Source organism: Dermacentor andersoni, chromosome 1, assembly GCF_023375885.2.
Source record: "Dermacentor andersoni chromosome 1, qqDerAnde1_hic_scaffold, whole genome shotgun sequence".
In the NCBI taxonomy this organism is placed as follows: Eukaryota; Metazoa; Arthropoda; class Arachnida; order Ixodida; family Ixodidae; genus Dermacentor; species Dermacentor andersoni.
Window position 1 is genome coordinate 325740311 of NC_092814.1, and position 16266 is coordinate 325756576.

At 48.0% G+C, this 16266-nt stretch overlaps 1 protein-coding gene across 4 annotated transcripts in view; it reads left to right on the forward strand.

Annotated features, from left to right (window-relative positions):
- Positions 1-16266, forward strand: part of LOC126516413 (rap guanine nucleotide exchange factor 2-like) — a 635146-nt gene that overhangs the window by 397280 nt on the left and 221600 nt on the right. The window contains exon 1 of one of the 4 annotated variants that reach the window (XM_050166527.3): positions 6655-9884. The exons of the other annotated variants lie outside the window; for them this stretch is intronic. Within the exon in view, the coding sequence (XP_050022484.2) occupies positions 9781-9884 (104 nt within the window). The 5' untranslated portion in view covers positions 6655-9780. Of the gene's footprint in view, positions 1-6654; positions 9885-16266 lie in introns of those variants that run through there. 4 annotated transcript variants of the gene reach the window in all.

Here is a 16266-nt window from a genome sequence, read left to right on the forward strand (position 1 = left end):
ATTCATACATTAATGTACGTGAGCGAATATTTATTAGAAATTTAAAAAAGCGAGCATGTGGGTTGAAAATCTTTATTATTGGAGCAGCATATTATCATTTTCTTTATAAGTGTGTTCAATATATGGGTAACAACGTCCTACGAAATGTGAGAGCTACTTATTGTGATTTACTTTCGTTGCTGAACAACACAAACAAAAAAATAATAAGATAAGGCAAATGCCGGCAAATCGTGATGTCGGACATACAGGGAGATCATTCTTAACTCTTTTTGGAATTTTTAAAAATCGCCTGTTGCAGGTACCATAATTCTAATCCTTGAGCTGGATTGTGCATAGAGGCGGACATTACTTAACCGAAAAATAGAAACACATACTCAACGAATTAACAGAAACTCACTAATTCCTAATTAATTACTTTACGGCACATATTAAAATTTGCGAATTTTAGCCTGTGGGCTTACCGGGCGTATTAATTTCGAATGAATTTCAAGACCCCAGTTTGGAAATATGCGCCATCAATATGGCCGTAAAAATGCACTGTTGGTCCACTTACTTTTTTACCAAAACGCTCTTCTATGCATTTCAGTACGAAAGTAGCTGGAAAACCTATGTATATCGTCTCATACTTTGGAAAATAATATCTCGAAACTGGTGCAATCCTGGAAATTCGTTTTATGTGGACGCGTCTTGCAAGCTCACAGGCTACAATTCGTGGTTTGCATTATGTGCCGTAAAATAATTAATTGAGCCGGTAATTAGTCAATTCTTGCTTATTAGTTGAACATGTGTTTCAATTTATCGTGCTAGTAATGTCCGCCTCTTCGAATTATCCAGCTCAACGACAAGAATTATGCTATCTGCCACAGGCGATCTTTAAAGATTCCGTGAAACTCAAAAATGATCACCCTGTATTCAGTCAACGAAGGCGGACGGTCCAATGACAAACAGCACTTACGAACAAAAAGCTTCGTTAGTTATGCCTCAGATTACCGCGATGACTTCTAAAACAGAGGCAGTTTGTAGTCGAATGCCAAGTAAAAAAATGGTGCCTGATTCTGGTGCCAGTTAAGCCACGTTCGTCCCCTACTCCATTAAATTAAGATTTCGTAACAGTTCGCGCTTCTTTCGTGCACCTGCGTAGTGTCTTTCGTATTCGAGTGCACCCAGCAATATCGATCTACTCCATTTGCACTGCAGCACATTTTCGATCGTGAATCGTTTCGGTAAGAATGTACCAGTTTGTTCGACACTGAATGCCTCGGAACACTGCCTCATTCTTGGGGATGTTGTCGGCGTGGATGGGAACGCAGGCGCGGCTTGTTCCTCGAGGAATGTTCCTCTTTTGTGACTTTTTCTATTGTTTGGTGTTGGCTTTGTTATGTAGACATGTCAGCCTATTAAATCCGTTTTTCCTTCTTTCGTTCCTCTTTTTTTTTTTTTTTTACGCATCGTTCGTCCATCAACCTCCGCGTAAGACTAACCTGACTCGAAATTTGTGCAACAGAAGAACGCACCCACACACACACACACACACACAAACACACACAAAGGCAGGCGGACCATATTTCACCTCAGTGCAGTTACGTGCAGCTCGATCGAGGCCTCAAGGAGATTCGATCCGATATATGGCAAACGCGGGGTTTCAAACGCGGTCGCGCCTTAAGCTTATAAATAGCGGCAACCTCCTAAGCATCCTGCTGCTGTGCCACACACTGCTATTACACGGAAGTCGTGGCGCGCTAACTGGCTTTGCGTGTACGAGAAAGAGAAAAGAAGCCGGCCGGCCTGCGCGAAGACCGCGGGGCTTCGCGTCTCGTCGCGCGTGCGCGTGTACTGGGTCGTATGCATACTACGTCGAACGCACCTCGCGCTCGGCTCGATGCAGTTCGACGTCGCTGCGCGCAACTAACTATACGGAGCGCCAGATATGCGCGCTGGTCTACGCCGAATATGGAGGCACACATATCCGGGGCCCCGGCGCGCAGAGTGCGGCCTTCCATCACCGCACGGCAGCCTGGCCGCCACCGTGCGATGCCTCGGCGCCGAATGCATAAAAGATGGGCTCTCCCTCGGTGCGCCCCACACACGGGCTGACAGCGCGACGTTCCTGCGGCCTCCGCCCTGCGCTCCTCCCGAACCGCGCCGTTTCTCCTCGCCACGTCCACTGTACACCCTTTCGCTGAGCACCTCTTCTTCCTGCGCCGTGTTTTCTCCTCGGGGCCGGTACAGTCGCGGGTCATAGCCCCGATTTGCCGCCGAAATTTGAGTGCACGCGATGCACAGTGCTGCGCTGTATACCAGCCGGTGGCGTGGCGTGCATACGGCAGGTGTGTGGCAGATACGCAGCAGGTATGCGGCGTAGCGTCGGCTGTTCGCGCGTTTTCCAAGACGCCTCTATCTCGGCTATTAGCGTCAGTGGAATGTGGGTGTCCCCTGCTTTCTCAGGGATGTTAAACTGCAATCGCGTTACCAGACCGAGTCCTTTAATATCCGTACTAAATGGCTCTGGTATTATTACTTCGTGAGCTTGTATGTGCGCGTAAAATGGGCGGCTTGGGGACGAGGTGATCAGCTGGTGGTGCAGCCTCCGTACGACAACTCATGATGTGCGTTTCTCGTGTTGCGTGACTCTTCCTCCGCCGTTGCGCTTCTCTCCGCCCCTTTTTCTGAGAAAGAGGAAGGAAAATGAGAACCTGGATACGCCCCACTAAGTACAGTGTAACCCTGTATGACAGCGTGAGTCCCGATTCCCTGGGTTTCGCGAAGCAGCCACGGTTTGAACTTGCGGAGAACTATGTATTTCTCAGGAACGTTGAATCTGCCCGATATGTGCATCTTGAAATGAGGGCAGTATCCGAGCTTTGCTTCCGTCCGAGAGAAGAGTCATCTGACAACTCAGTTCACGTTAAACATCAAGAAGCGTGATCTTTTCGTACATTGTCCTCTTATTGCGAAGTATTGAAGACCGTAACAATCACTTACAAGCAAAATTTAAACATCACCTCTGTGTGTTACTGCTGAGGCACTGAAGTCGAAAAAAAATTACTCGCGATCATCTTGAGCAGTGATCGGGGTGAGAGGGGACTCCGGAAGTTTAGAGAACAAAAAGAAATCAAGAAAAAAAAATGGGCATGGGCAGGACATGTAATGAGGAGGGAAGATAACCGATGGTCATTAAGAGTTACGGACTGGATTCCAAGGGAACGGAAGCGTAGCAGGAGGCGGCAGAAAGTTAGGTGCGCGGTTGAGATTAAGAAGTTTGCAGGGACAACATGGCCACAATTAGCACATGACCGGGGTAGTTGGAGAAGTATGGGAGAGGCCTTTGCCCTGCAGTGGGCGTAACCAGGCTGCTGCTGCTGCTGGTGATGATGATGCACTGCATGGAGATATTACCAACAATGCAGGTGGAAGAAACTCCGGTTCTATGGTTGCGCCGATATTTTTTTAATAGAAGAGAGCGTACGAATAGAGGGAGCTATGTGAGATCAACCAGAATAGAAATATATCTGAATGATACTTCTCGCATTGTTGCACATAAAATGTCTGCCATAGCCAAGGTGCAGCTCTTTGGAACCTTAAGCCTGACTCCACAGTTATTTTTGTGGTAAGTACTTTTTTTTGTCCCTTTTAAGGTGCACATTTTCAGTTTCCCAGTAATTCCGACTTTTGTCTCGTGTCATTCGCATGGAGGCCAGCCGCCATTGTGTCTTTAAACCTCAGTCACTGCTTCTACCCGGTTATTCACTATCAGCGCAAACGCAGACATCACAAAGCGTTTGATGCATGATCGTGGAGGAAACTTCGTGGAGTAAGGAAACCAGGTTCAGAAACATGGCGTTTACAAAGCAAGTATATATATATATATATATATATATATATATATATATATATATATATATATATATATATATATATATATATATATATATATATATATATATATATATATATATATGAGCTAGGCGCACGGGGAAAGAGAGCCCGAATTGATAGCGCAGTTGTTTTTCAAAGGTTTTGTTTGATGGCTCATATCTGGTAACTATATAACGTTGCCATCATAGCTCTTAACGTTACCACTCGTGCCTCTGCCGGCCCCCGAGGCCTGTGTTTCTCTATTTACATTACGTCAATACGCAACGTCATTCTTCATCACAAAGGAAGACCATGATATATTATCACTTTTAGAAGGGGCCATCATAGATGAAGCTTTAGTATGGAAACAAGTGGTTCCTTGAGGAGAAAGTGTCAAGTACGATTACGGAAACGTTGAGGAGTAGAGAACATTGTGGAACATGATTTAGTGCGACCACACTCAGACGACACACACCAAGATGCACATAGGGCCCAAACGCCAAACTTCAACTAGCCTTTACTATGCATTAATGTGCATAATATGCGTAGAAAGCAGTCGATGCCCTCTCAGCGTCACATGATGTATCCGTCTGCATGGAATGTACACAGATATCTCTGACAGCCATAGTCCTTTCACGCTTGTCTCTGTTGCAACATCTGTTCGCTATTATTCTATACAGGCAGCGTTTTCTTTCTTCTTTCTTTCGGTCGTAAATAGAGCGCTTACAAGAAGAGGTCTTACGTACTTCAGCTGCTCCTCTCCTACGAGTCGCAAAAAGAAAAAGAATAACGAAATAAAGGAGTAGCAAGGACAGAAGAAAATATCCATTGGAACTGTCGTTATGAGGCACGGACCTTCAGAAACACGCGAAGTCCCCCCTCAATTCAGACCAGAGCCGTGTGTGGTGGTGAATCTGGCGCACCACGAGCCTCTATCACTGGTATTTGAGTCGATCTAACTGACCGAAGGTGGTCACTACCGACTGTGTTCGCGATCCGCTCAGTTATGTAAGATTATGAGCATCATAAACACTGAGCTAATACAAGTCCCCCCAAAAGCACACGCCTTCTTTCACCAGCAGTCGCAAGGTTGCATCCAGACACTTAAGTGCTTAATTGCATTCGAGCGACCTCGCTGTGCATTAACTGGATGATCCTTGGTGCCGCCAGACAAGCCGCGAGATGCGGTCGGCTTCTGTCCCAGTCCTCCTTTTCAGAGCCCATAGCGTGACAGCGTGCGGGCCAGACACTTGCTAACTTGGTCCATTGGCAGTATCTATCACTTGACCGGGATTTCCTTATTTTCACACAAGGTATATATACATATTTTCAATACAAGGATATATATATATATATATACATATATATATATATATATATATATATATATATATATATATATATATATATAGCACCGGCATCGGAACTGTCATTAACACTACAATCACCATATAATGCCTTGTAGCTGCAGGGAGAATGTGTGCCCTTGGGTTCTTTGGCTTGGCGAAGAGCGATGTCGGACGAAGAAACGGTCTTCTATACGCGTTGGGCCATCCCAACGTGACTAGTTGAGACTATATTCATTCGCTATGCTAGGGAAGTTTGAATGCACTTCATCAAGGACGCCATGTATAGCTGCCGCTCCACTGGAGAAAATGCGTTCACCTGACAGAAAAAGCAAAAATAAATATTAAAAATCTACAAGCCTTTATAACCTCCTTCCATCGACCACTTCTCAAATTCTCTTAAACGTTTTCTTTTTCCTTTATTGATTTTTTTCTTATTTGATTACGCGGGTGATGCTTGTAAGGCTGTACATACATGTGGGATTTTCGATTCTTTTAAGCAGTTCGACAAAGCCACAGAGGCCGTGTAAGATAGCATATACGCTTTACTTCCAGCGGGCTCCAGTGAATCGAGGTAACGAGGCCCAGTTATTCAAATAAAATGCGCCCGTTCTTGTAACAAGGCTTCAGTTGCGCCTTCCATAATATTTGTAATACTGCTGGAGCGCTCCAAAACGACAACTCAAAGCAGCCATTCATTCTTATACTTGGCGCCTCACTACTCTCGCATACGTTTTTCACGTATATCGTCGAGTGCTTGTTCTCTTTTGTTCGTTTGTGTCGTTGGTATTTGTACATTCGTTTGCCCATCACTAACGGAAGTGAAAAAAACAAAACAATATATATTACTGCACACGTACCGGCGACTTAAGTCCATCACATGCAGGATATATGCGCACGTACGATGAGCTTCACATATGGTAGGGGGATACGGCAAAGCGACCGATATCACTTTACATACAATCCACGTCGCCTTAAGAATGGAGAAATCAGGGTCCGCTTTCACGTTTCTTCTTTGTTTTGATTTTTACTTTTTTATTTTGCGCACTCCGTCCAATCTATAGGGCCAAATTTCGTGCCCGAAAGTGTTGAGCTCTCAGAGCGCGCCTTTGTCACCTTTCCTAGAGAGCGGCGTATTGATCGCGCTGGACAGGCTGTGTGTGCATATTTTTTGTTTTGTTTCCTAGCCTGCGGCGTTCATTTTTACGTCGCGCGAGAACGAGACACCAGCTGCGAGCTTTGGGCGTGCACGACGAGCGAGCGTCGGTTGAGCGACGCGCGGCAGTTGTCGGCAGCAGGGGCGGCGGTGGTTGTCGGTTTTTTCGCTTGAACGAGCTTCTCGAGTCCGACGCTAGGCGACGCCGTCGCCAGCAGCGCCATCAAGCGCTGTGCGCGTGCGCAGTGGGCTGCCCGCGCTCGCACGTTTTTCGGTTTTCGCCAGGCGAGGAGTCGTGCGCTGGCTGTAGCGGAGGTTCCGCTAAGTGGTGGTGTTTTGTTGTGGCGGCGCCGGCGGTGGTGGTTTGTCCACCGCGCGGTGTACTCGATGTGACGATGTACTCTTTTAAGCGGTGCCTTTGAAGTCCGTCATTCGGCGACGAGTCGGAGTCTACTTGCCCCCGTTTGTTTACGCCTGTGCCCGTCTGTACTTGTGTGTGCGCGATTATTGTGCCGGCGTGACCTGTACGTGAAAGTGTGTATTCGCGTTGACCGGCTTTGTTCGCGGAAACCAGCTCAACGTGCACCGACAGCAGGCCTGTGGTTAACGGCCACGTTGTTTATTATTTGTTTGTTTTCTAGCGTTCTGGTTTTCTGTGTGGACTTTCCTCCGTTTCATTGTTGAAAGCTCGGGATGCGCAGGTTTTGGTAACTATTTGAGGTTTACTTGCTGTCTTCCAAGCTTTGTCCATCTGTACTTCGTCTTCTGTTTTCAGTGTACGGAGCTTGAACTGTGGATTTTGGTTCTGAGCCAAGATGTTTTGGAAGTCAATGATTTGTCTGAATAATTAGTTAATTACGCTTGCCGGAGTAGAGGTCAACTTGTCTAATGTCGTTGGCAGTCACGTTCATTCAAACGAAAGCGAATGAAAGTGAGGGGTGCTCGAAATACAATTAATCAGAAGGTGAACTGTCTGTTCGAAACTTTCTTGTCACAGTGTGCGGAGCATCATAATGTTTCGCATTTGCGTAACACGTTTGACGCCGGATCGTGCACTTGCCTGAGTTACACGAGGGCTATAGCTGGAGCCCAAGCTGTTTTTGAAACAAAAGATTGCGTGGTCGCCTCAGGTCACGAAGGAAAGAAAGAGGTCTTTTGTTACGGCCCCACCTCGCCATTTCCACTCTTTCTTCACCGCGTGTTCTGAGCAAAGAAGGGACAAGTTGGAGGCCGGTGCTCGTCTTTCGCTTGCACGTTATACCGTTCTCTCACTGCCGCCTTTTCTGAATAAACGCCGTGACTCGCAAGCAAGAGTTGGGCCGCGTTGAGGAAGAAACTTTTCCGTGAGCACTTGAGTGCGGTCAGCCGGCCTTCTTTCTTGCATTGTCTTCTCTGTCGCCAGCAGGGTCCGCGCTTAGCACTCGGGTAAAAAAGAATACGAGGCACCGTTATTATACCTGGCGCATTGTGTGCGTGTTTTCTTGCCTTGACGCTTTGCGTTGTGCTTTTCGCTCAGCTTTTGCTTCCTACGTGACGGGAGCCAAAGCGAGAGCTGACAGTACGCGCGCGCCGTCCGTGTTTCTCGACGCAGGCACCAATGTACACGAACTGGTTAGTTTCTGTCTTGGGTAGTTTTTGGTAGAACGAGTGGCATCCATCCAAACTCCTTTCTTCACTGTTTTTCTCTCGTCATTGTTGCTGTTTGGGTCGGTGGTTAGCGGAGTGTGTCTTTCTCAGTCGCCTGCGCCGCAAAAGGCTCTCTCCGATTTGTTGCTGCTTTCTGCTGCCCTGTAACGGCATCGCTGCTGCGAATGACACTACCTTCCTGCCCGTATTCCCAGTGAACCACGGGCCTAACGTGGTGTCGCCGTTGGTCCCCTATTTCAGTTGTGCTATCGTTCCCTGCAGCGCTCCGTCTGTTTGTCACATCGCTTGCTATCACAGCGCGGACGACAAGCGATGCCGGCGTGTCGGCGGCACAAGCCAACTGTTGGAGCTGTGACTCATGCCCGAATAGCAAGCGAATGGCGGTGTTAGGTTTCTGGCAGCGACGTATGATCCAGGTGAACTAGGAAGGATTCATATTTGTAGCCCTTTGCGTCCACCTTGTATTGAACATTTGCTTGTTTGCTATATCTTGTTTGTTGTCGCATTGTCCTTTATATTATATATTTATATCAAAGGAGGCTTCTCTTTTATATATTTATATCAAAGGAGGCTTCTCTTTGACTGTCAATGATAGCATTAAGCGGACCAAGTGTGGTTTTTCTTGCCCGTTTTTCGGTTGCTGTACATTGAGGCTCGACGTCTCCGAGGTATTTTTTTTTTCTCCGGCCATCACATTTCGTTGAATTGAAAACCAATTCTTCGACCTGTTTACTTTCATTGTTCGGAGACAACGGGACGGTCCAATCGGCGATCGCATTTAGGCCGGCTCTACTGACCACGTACAAGGGAGGCTTTTCACTCGCGCGCGGGACCGAAAGGAGCGATCGCGAGGCGCGGCGTACCCGGGTGGTGGCTTCGGTTACGCAAGCTCGCTTTTCACCCGCGCCAGTTGCTGCTGCCGCTGCCATTGCTCCTGCTCTTCAAGGAGTGAGGGGCATCCGGAACGAAACGACAAACAACAACAGCCTCGAACTGCGTTGCCAGAGGAGGAAGGGAGCCACAGAGAGTGGGAAGAGAAGCTCTCGCGAAACTTGGGCCGGGGCGGCTGCTGACCGCTGGGATCGGCTTTCGCGTTCGACCCCTGACCCCAGTGTGTGCGCCCTGCGCGAGGAATGCCGGACTCTTCCGACAAGAGCGCGCCTCCGACGAGGGCGAGGCTTCCTGCTGCCGGTGCGACGGGGGTTCCGGAATCTGCCGGTGATCGGCCCGTCGGTTCGGGATGACGGCGCGCGCAGCCTGGGAGCGGCTTAAGAGCGGCCACCGAAACAACCGCGCCACGTTGAATTGAACCGCAGAAACCTTGTCTCGTTACGATGCTTGCTAGCCTGCGTGGCTCCTGCCCACTACTTCATAATTCCGGGCCAGGCTGCTGTTGAAGCTACCGTTGCCTGACTTCCTTGTTCAGTTCGCAGACGTCGTCCTGCGCCACCGACTTTATCTGTTCGTGCGCTGCATGTTACGATTTGTTGCGGTGTACACTTGTTAAGATCAGCGAGTCGGCACTTGATGAGGTGCGTCGCGACACCGAATCCCCCTGACCCTTGTGGACGTGCTTTCGTGTCGGTGTTGTGATATGTGTAGAGACGAAGGCCCGCGGTTTGGACTGTGGCCAATGTGAAAACTGTGCTCACCCAGAGTGAAGGAGACGTTGGGAAGCTCGTCGGTCGTCCTTCCGTCGTTGCGGATAGCACTACTTCGCGAGAGGAGCTATCTTTTCTGTGAGCGACGGTGCGACAGTCATCTGAAGTCGTCAAAATGACGGAACGTTTTGCTCGGGGCTCTGGCAGGCCCCTTGTTACCAAGCAGAAGAGCATGGATGACGTACTGTCGGAGCTCCAGGGGAACGCCATGTTTCTCAGGTACGATGCGCACAGACCTGCATTTCATGCAGGCAAATGTTATGTTGACGACCGTTCAGGTTGCCTCAGTTCCTATGCAGTGACTTTTCATTGCACGAGCGATGGAAAATCACTGTTCCTTGCTTGGAATTAGAAATTACTTAACTGCTCATACTCATAAGACCAGTGGTACATACTTCCGCACATATTGCAATAGAGAATTCGCCTTGTCAGCTCTACCGCTGTGCCTTATCAACCGTATTGTAATCCGCTGCCTGTGGCGTTTTACCGTATTTGCTCGACGGAAAGTATTTCCGTGCAGAATCACTCCAGACCCTGCGACAAGCTCGCAGTGTCTCGTGCGATTCCGTCTACTGAGCGTTTGGGTTTAGTATTTTGCGCATAAGTAGTGACTCGAGAAAAAAGAAATAGAATAGGCTGCCTTTTCATTTCTCGACCAGCTGCGCTGAAGCGTTTTTTATTTCTTTTTTCTTCCTCGCGTGCCTCTGTGACAGATTCATGATGACTCGTTTTCTGTAGCAGAGAATTCATCCAGTGAGCCGTTGTGCTATAAAAGTTGTAGAAGGTCAGTAAACACGAGAGCGTGTCACTTGATGGAAGCTGCGTTGCAGATAGCCTACAGCTGCGGGCAGAGGTATTTCTCCCCTAACCAGCATTCCCACATTTGCGGGTAAAGGAGAATGATTTCTCAGTGTTCGCGAATTTGTTGTAAGTCCTTTTGTTACGAGCTCGCACTACGTTACCGAGCCGTAATGAAAGCGCGGACTGCGGAAAGAAAACACTTGTTACCCTTAAGTTATATCAAACTGATGTGTGCCAGTGGTGCGTAATCGACTTGCTCGAGCTCATAGCTCGGCATTAGTGAGAAATTCACACAACTTTCATGCACACTACACGATGTGCAGCCGAGATTCCGCGTACTAGTTTTCTCGCGCAATGATAAGCGGGATGACTTTGCACGATTGGCTACTTGGCATGCCCAGCTGCACGTATTGGGCGGATAATATGATATACACAGTGATCACACAAACGACACATACACCCACAGACACGCACCCAAACTGTTCGCGATGTCTCGCGGAGAGCTGTTGATTACAGATAAGGCGTTAGACCACACGCGCTCACCCGTGCGATTCACGGATCTGTGTTGCGCGCACATAGCGCCTCTGTGGGTCTGAGAGATAAGGCACACGCGCTGTATCACGTTCAACACGTTTGCGGCCTCGACGAGCTGCGCATGAAACGCGGCAGTGACTGCGAGGCCTCCAAAGAGAGCGTGAGGCTCACTGCTACCGATACTGCCGATACCTGGAAGTTTCCATCGCGTTTTGTGGTAATTCGGTGACATGCAGTCGAGCCTTCTGTAAGCATGTGAAGAGGAGCTGCCGCTACTCCGGCACGCAAGTGGCGGTATCTGACGGCAACATACGGGCGTATGTAGCGCTCGAGATGAGGCGCCCGTCCTGCTACTTAACTGTGGGTCGCCCGTGGGCTTAGCGGACCGACTTTCTCGCTCCGGCCAGCGGCACTGTGCGCCTGATAACTGCGCTCCCGGAGAACAGCCGGCGTTTCTTATCTCCAGGAGTCACGTTTGCCCGCGGCTGTCGGTTCGTGTCGCTGACGGTGCGGAACGGCGGCAACTTGTGGGGCTTCTTCCTGCACGTTGAAAGTTTAATAGAGAGGCGGCCGCAGCGGAGCTCTCGCTTCTCTGTAGTCTTGTATACGGAAACGCAAGCCGAGGACGCTCGCTGTCCGATGGGCCTCTCGCAACGAGCGCCCTCGCAAAGCATGTTACAGGTAATGTTCGTAAACAAACAAATAAACAAACAAACAAACACGTATGTAATAGCGCATGTTCAACATAGCTTCCCCAATTCAGGTAATGATCCACCTACTGACCTTGAGCGCTCGTTTCGACGCCTTCTGATCCTGACACCTCCCGAAAAGTTAGTGGTCCATACTCTGCCTCGACCTTGCTTTTCTATAGATCTTTGCGATTCCTTGAGCTCTTCCATTTCCATACTTGTCCAGCTATACAAAAGTGACGGTGAAATTCTAGATGAGGTATAGGTCAGATTGAATCAGTTTAAGTCTAGAAATCGTCAATCGTCGGAAAACACACACACGCACACACACACACACACACACACACACACACACACACACACACACACACACACACACACACACACACACACACACACACACACACACACACACACACACACACACACACACACACACACACACACACACACACACAGACACACACACACACACACACACACACACACACACACACACACACACACACACATATATATATATATCCGGGAGATCTGCGGAATTTGCAGCAACTACACAACAATGGAACATTTCGTTTCCGTTGACAACACTACAGAAAAGCCAGACCCTCATAAATACACTTTACTGAATATGCATGGGACACTCTCATAAGCGCGGTGATATCCTGTCAAAAAAAAAAATGTTCTTTTTTCTCTATTTTCTCTTTTTTTCTTTCCCCCCCTTAAATTGCAGTGTCAGCCACAGCCACCAAAGGTGAGGAAATTTCGCCTAGAAAGCATCGCTTAGCGGAGAGCTCCATCTTGAGATCTGAATATGCTTTGTCACGCCCACATGATGTTCTTGGGAAAAATAAAGCGTTGCGATGAGAAAGCACAGTTTACTCATGTACAAGCGCCAACTGACGACTCAGTGAGCTGTGAGAGGGCGCTTGTCTTTCCCTCCTGTGTCGCGTTTCATGATCGCAACGCTCTCTTTTCTCAATAGGGACTTATACACTAGCCCAATTATCCATCACACTCTCCTTCCTCTGCTTCGCTGATTCCATCTGGGCACAATGTTCTAAATGAAATCCCAGGGGCGTCCGTCAAAAAGTGTAAATAGCTTCGCTGCGGGATCTTCAATTTCCGTGCGCAGCCGTTGTTCGCCGGTGTCGGCTGTTTGCAGAGGTACACAGCTCTTGGCTTGGATTCGGGAGAGCTTATTAGACTGCGGCGCACCGTGCGAATGCTTCGCATTCCGAAGGCTATTTGTTCAGGTTATGAGCCGTGAGTTCAAAGCCAACGCTGGCTGCTACGAGCTTCATTAATGTATTCACTTGGCCGTCCCGAGTGCCGCGGACTCGCAGTTTAGGAAACACTGGGTTATTTTAGTGACGTTACCTTCGGCACTGCGCAATTTTATGTCTCAAGGGAAGGAGTAATAACAGAACAGCCCGCCTCCTTGGTTCCGGAAAACTCCTCTTCGTAGCGGACACACGTTACTATCCGGCATGCAGTCTTTGTGAGGCATTACTGGGTGGTTATAATGTCGCGATTTCTTGCGTTCGATCCTATGCCGCTCTTATCATCCGCCATTCGCGGCCGGCTCATCCCGTCGATAACGGCCGGTGGCGGAACGCCGCTCTGACCACTAACGAAGCGCGACAAGGGCCGCTATTTTGTAGCGATGCCTTATGCCTTATTCTATGCTATTCTTATCATCCACCACACACGGCCGCCTGATCCCCTTGATAACCTGGGCAGACCGTCGCTCTGACCACTGGCCAAGCGCGAAAAGCCTGAAAAAGCATAGCATCGGAAAAGGCATCGCTACAAAATACCGGCCAAGGAATGGCTATTGAACCTCACATTATCTCGGCTCTGGGGAAATGAAAAACGAAAGAAAAAAGCTTCTCGTTCGGTAGTGCACTTTGTCATTGGCCGGTCGCCTTCGCTAATGATATGTACAGCATTACGATTGGTTGGAATTCGCTCTACCAAGCAATTCTAGCGTAACAATTTTTGTTAGGTGTGCGGGTTTTGGTTTCTTTGCTGTTTTGTTCGTGTTTGGAAACAATCAAAAAGAAAGCGAAAGGGTATGGGGGAGAGAGCTGAAATGGCCGATCTGTTAATAATTGTGTACTTGCGCATTGCGCGGCGTTTTATAAGGCAGCGACTTTGAACGTACCGCATTGAATTTGCATATATCGCACCAACTCTGTCGTATCGCTGCTCTTTGTCCGCAATGAGATTGAGACGCTACGCCGCCGAATGCATTCTAACATTACGAAAAAATAATGAGCTAAGTGTCATTATACACTTTACGAATGAGCAATGCATGCACTGCTGTATTGCACGAATGCAGACATTTCGTGGACTCGATTTGTATGGAACAAAAAAGAAGAAAAAAAAAACGTTCTCCGACATACTAGTAAAAGGTGTATATACCAGACTAACGAAAACAGCGCTGCGAACGCCGATAAACCGCTATGGCGAAATAGCGCTGGGTCGTATCGTTGTCTGCTGCCACAGCCTCGCCTCGGCGACCTACGATTTCCTTTCGAAGCGTCGCTCATTGTTCACAGCCGCTCTTTCTCATCGTTCCGTGCGATGTCTTCCTTAATTATTTGATTATCATCACTTTTTTCTTTCTTTCTTTTTTTTCTTTTCTCCTTGCGGAGTGCGAGATTCCGGGTCCCCCACAGCTGCCAACCTTCGTCGTCGTCCTTCTGACAAATCCCGCTCTGTCCAGGGCCTTTCGCTTTCGCTTCTCCGATAGAAAATGACTCATAAGCGTCGGCGACGGAACCACGAAAATCGATGAGGCTTTTGCTTGTGTCCTTATTTCCTCTCGTACTACTGCGCCCGGCTGTGTACCTGTCGATGCTTGACTGCGGAAGCGCAGGCGTGTGTCGAAACATTTTTTTTCCCTTTCGTATTTGGAAAACGACACTGTGGCTATCCGCAAACCGACAGAGGGGCAAAGGAGTAAGAATTAATTCAGTAGTTCATTCACAACTCCTGCAAACACACACACACACACACACACACACACACACACGAGAGAGAGAAAGAGAGAGAGAGAGAGAGAGAGAGATGGCGTAATATTTAGGGGCTTTAAGATGGCGAGCACTGCCCCATGTCCTACTCACTCGCGCTTTTCCGTCCACTCTCGCCCAGTCGTCGTATGTCACTCAGGAAGGCGCTCTCTCATACCGCAAATGTCACTCGGTTGAGATCGTCTGGAACGAATTTGACATGCTCCGGGGTGCGGCGGGAGGGCCGACCTCATTATATTTAATGGGGACGTAATGGTGTCTGTCTCTAAACGCGCGTTCTCGGGCCGCAGCTCGTACGCTGTCGCTACTGCGGAACAAAGGCAACGTTAATTCGGCGAACTATGTGGTCAGGGGCAAAATACAAACTACATGAGATGAATTCCAAGGATGTAGTAGATGTATTTTATTCCCCTCTTTATAAGTCTCGTCTTGCAAGGAGGTAAATTGGGCTTCGATTTTGTTTTTTTCCCGCCAACTAAGGCCAGACGTGTTCTGCTTCTTACAGTCTTTTGAATTAGATAATTCGGTTTGATATTGTGTGTGTGTGTGTGTGTGTGTGTGTGTGTGTGTGTGTGTGTGTGTGTGTGTGTGTGTGTGTGTGTGTGTGTGTGTGTGTGTGTGTGTGTGTGTGTGTGTGTGTGTGTGTGTGTGTGTGTGTGTGTGTGTTACATGACCGGCTGTTCTGCATGACCGGCGGTCGATCTACCATTCAGTGTGGTTTGTACCTTGCGCCCCTTATCTATCATAACGTTCGGAGACTTGTGTTTGCCGATCCGTATGATGCAGCGGCCAGTCTTGCATAATTATTTTTTCCAGCGGTAACGTACTTTCGTGCAGCGCGTGTATACGTCTTGTTCTATTGAGGAGACCTATTTGTTGTGTTGTCTTCTGCGCATGTATAGTGTATATAGAATCTAATCACTTCGTCTGGCGGTAATTCCGGCCCAGGCTTGTAACCTGAAGCGCCCGCTTTCTCGTTGAATATTTGGCTGACATTCCGCCGATCTTCTCAATAAGCTGCGGCGAACTTTCATGTATAGCACACAATTTCAGCCCGAGAGCTTGCGGGACAGTACACCTGTTGCTCACGCCGTTCTAGGAAAAGACGCAGGATTCTGTGCTTTAATTAGCAGTGTAGCTCGATCTCAATTACATGGTCCCCTTGAGCTTGCATGTATGTATGTATGTATGTATGTATGTATGTATGTATGTATGTATGTATGTATGTATGTATGTATGTATGTATGTATGTATGTATGTATGTATGTATGTATGTATGTATGTATGTATGTATGTATGTATGTATGTATGTATGTATTTGGAAGGCAATTCGTGTAGAGTGCTTGCGCGTGGTTTATTATTGTTACTTAATCATTATTATTATTATTTTACTACTTAATCCGCGAAACACGAAAAAGTGCCGTGCGACACTTTTTAGTGTTTCGCGGTCTTTCTTTCTGGCTTGGAAAAAGCTTTTATGTAGCACGTATTGAGCAACAGAAAGTTGTATGAAGCATTTTTCAGGTTGATGTACAATTT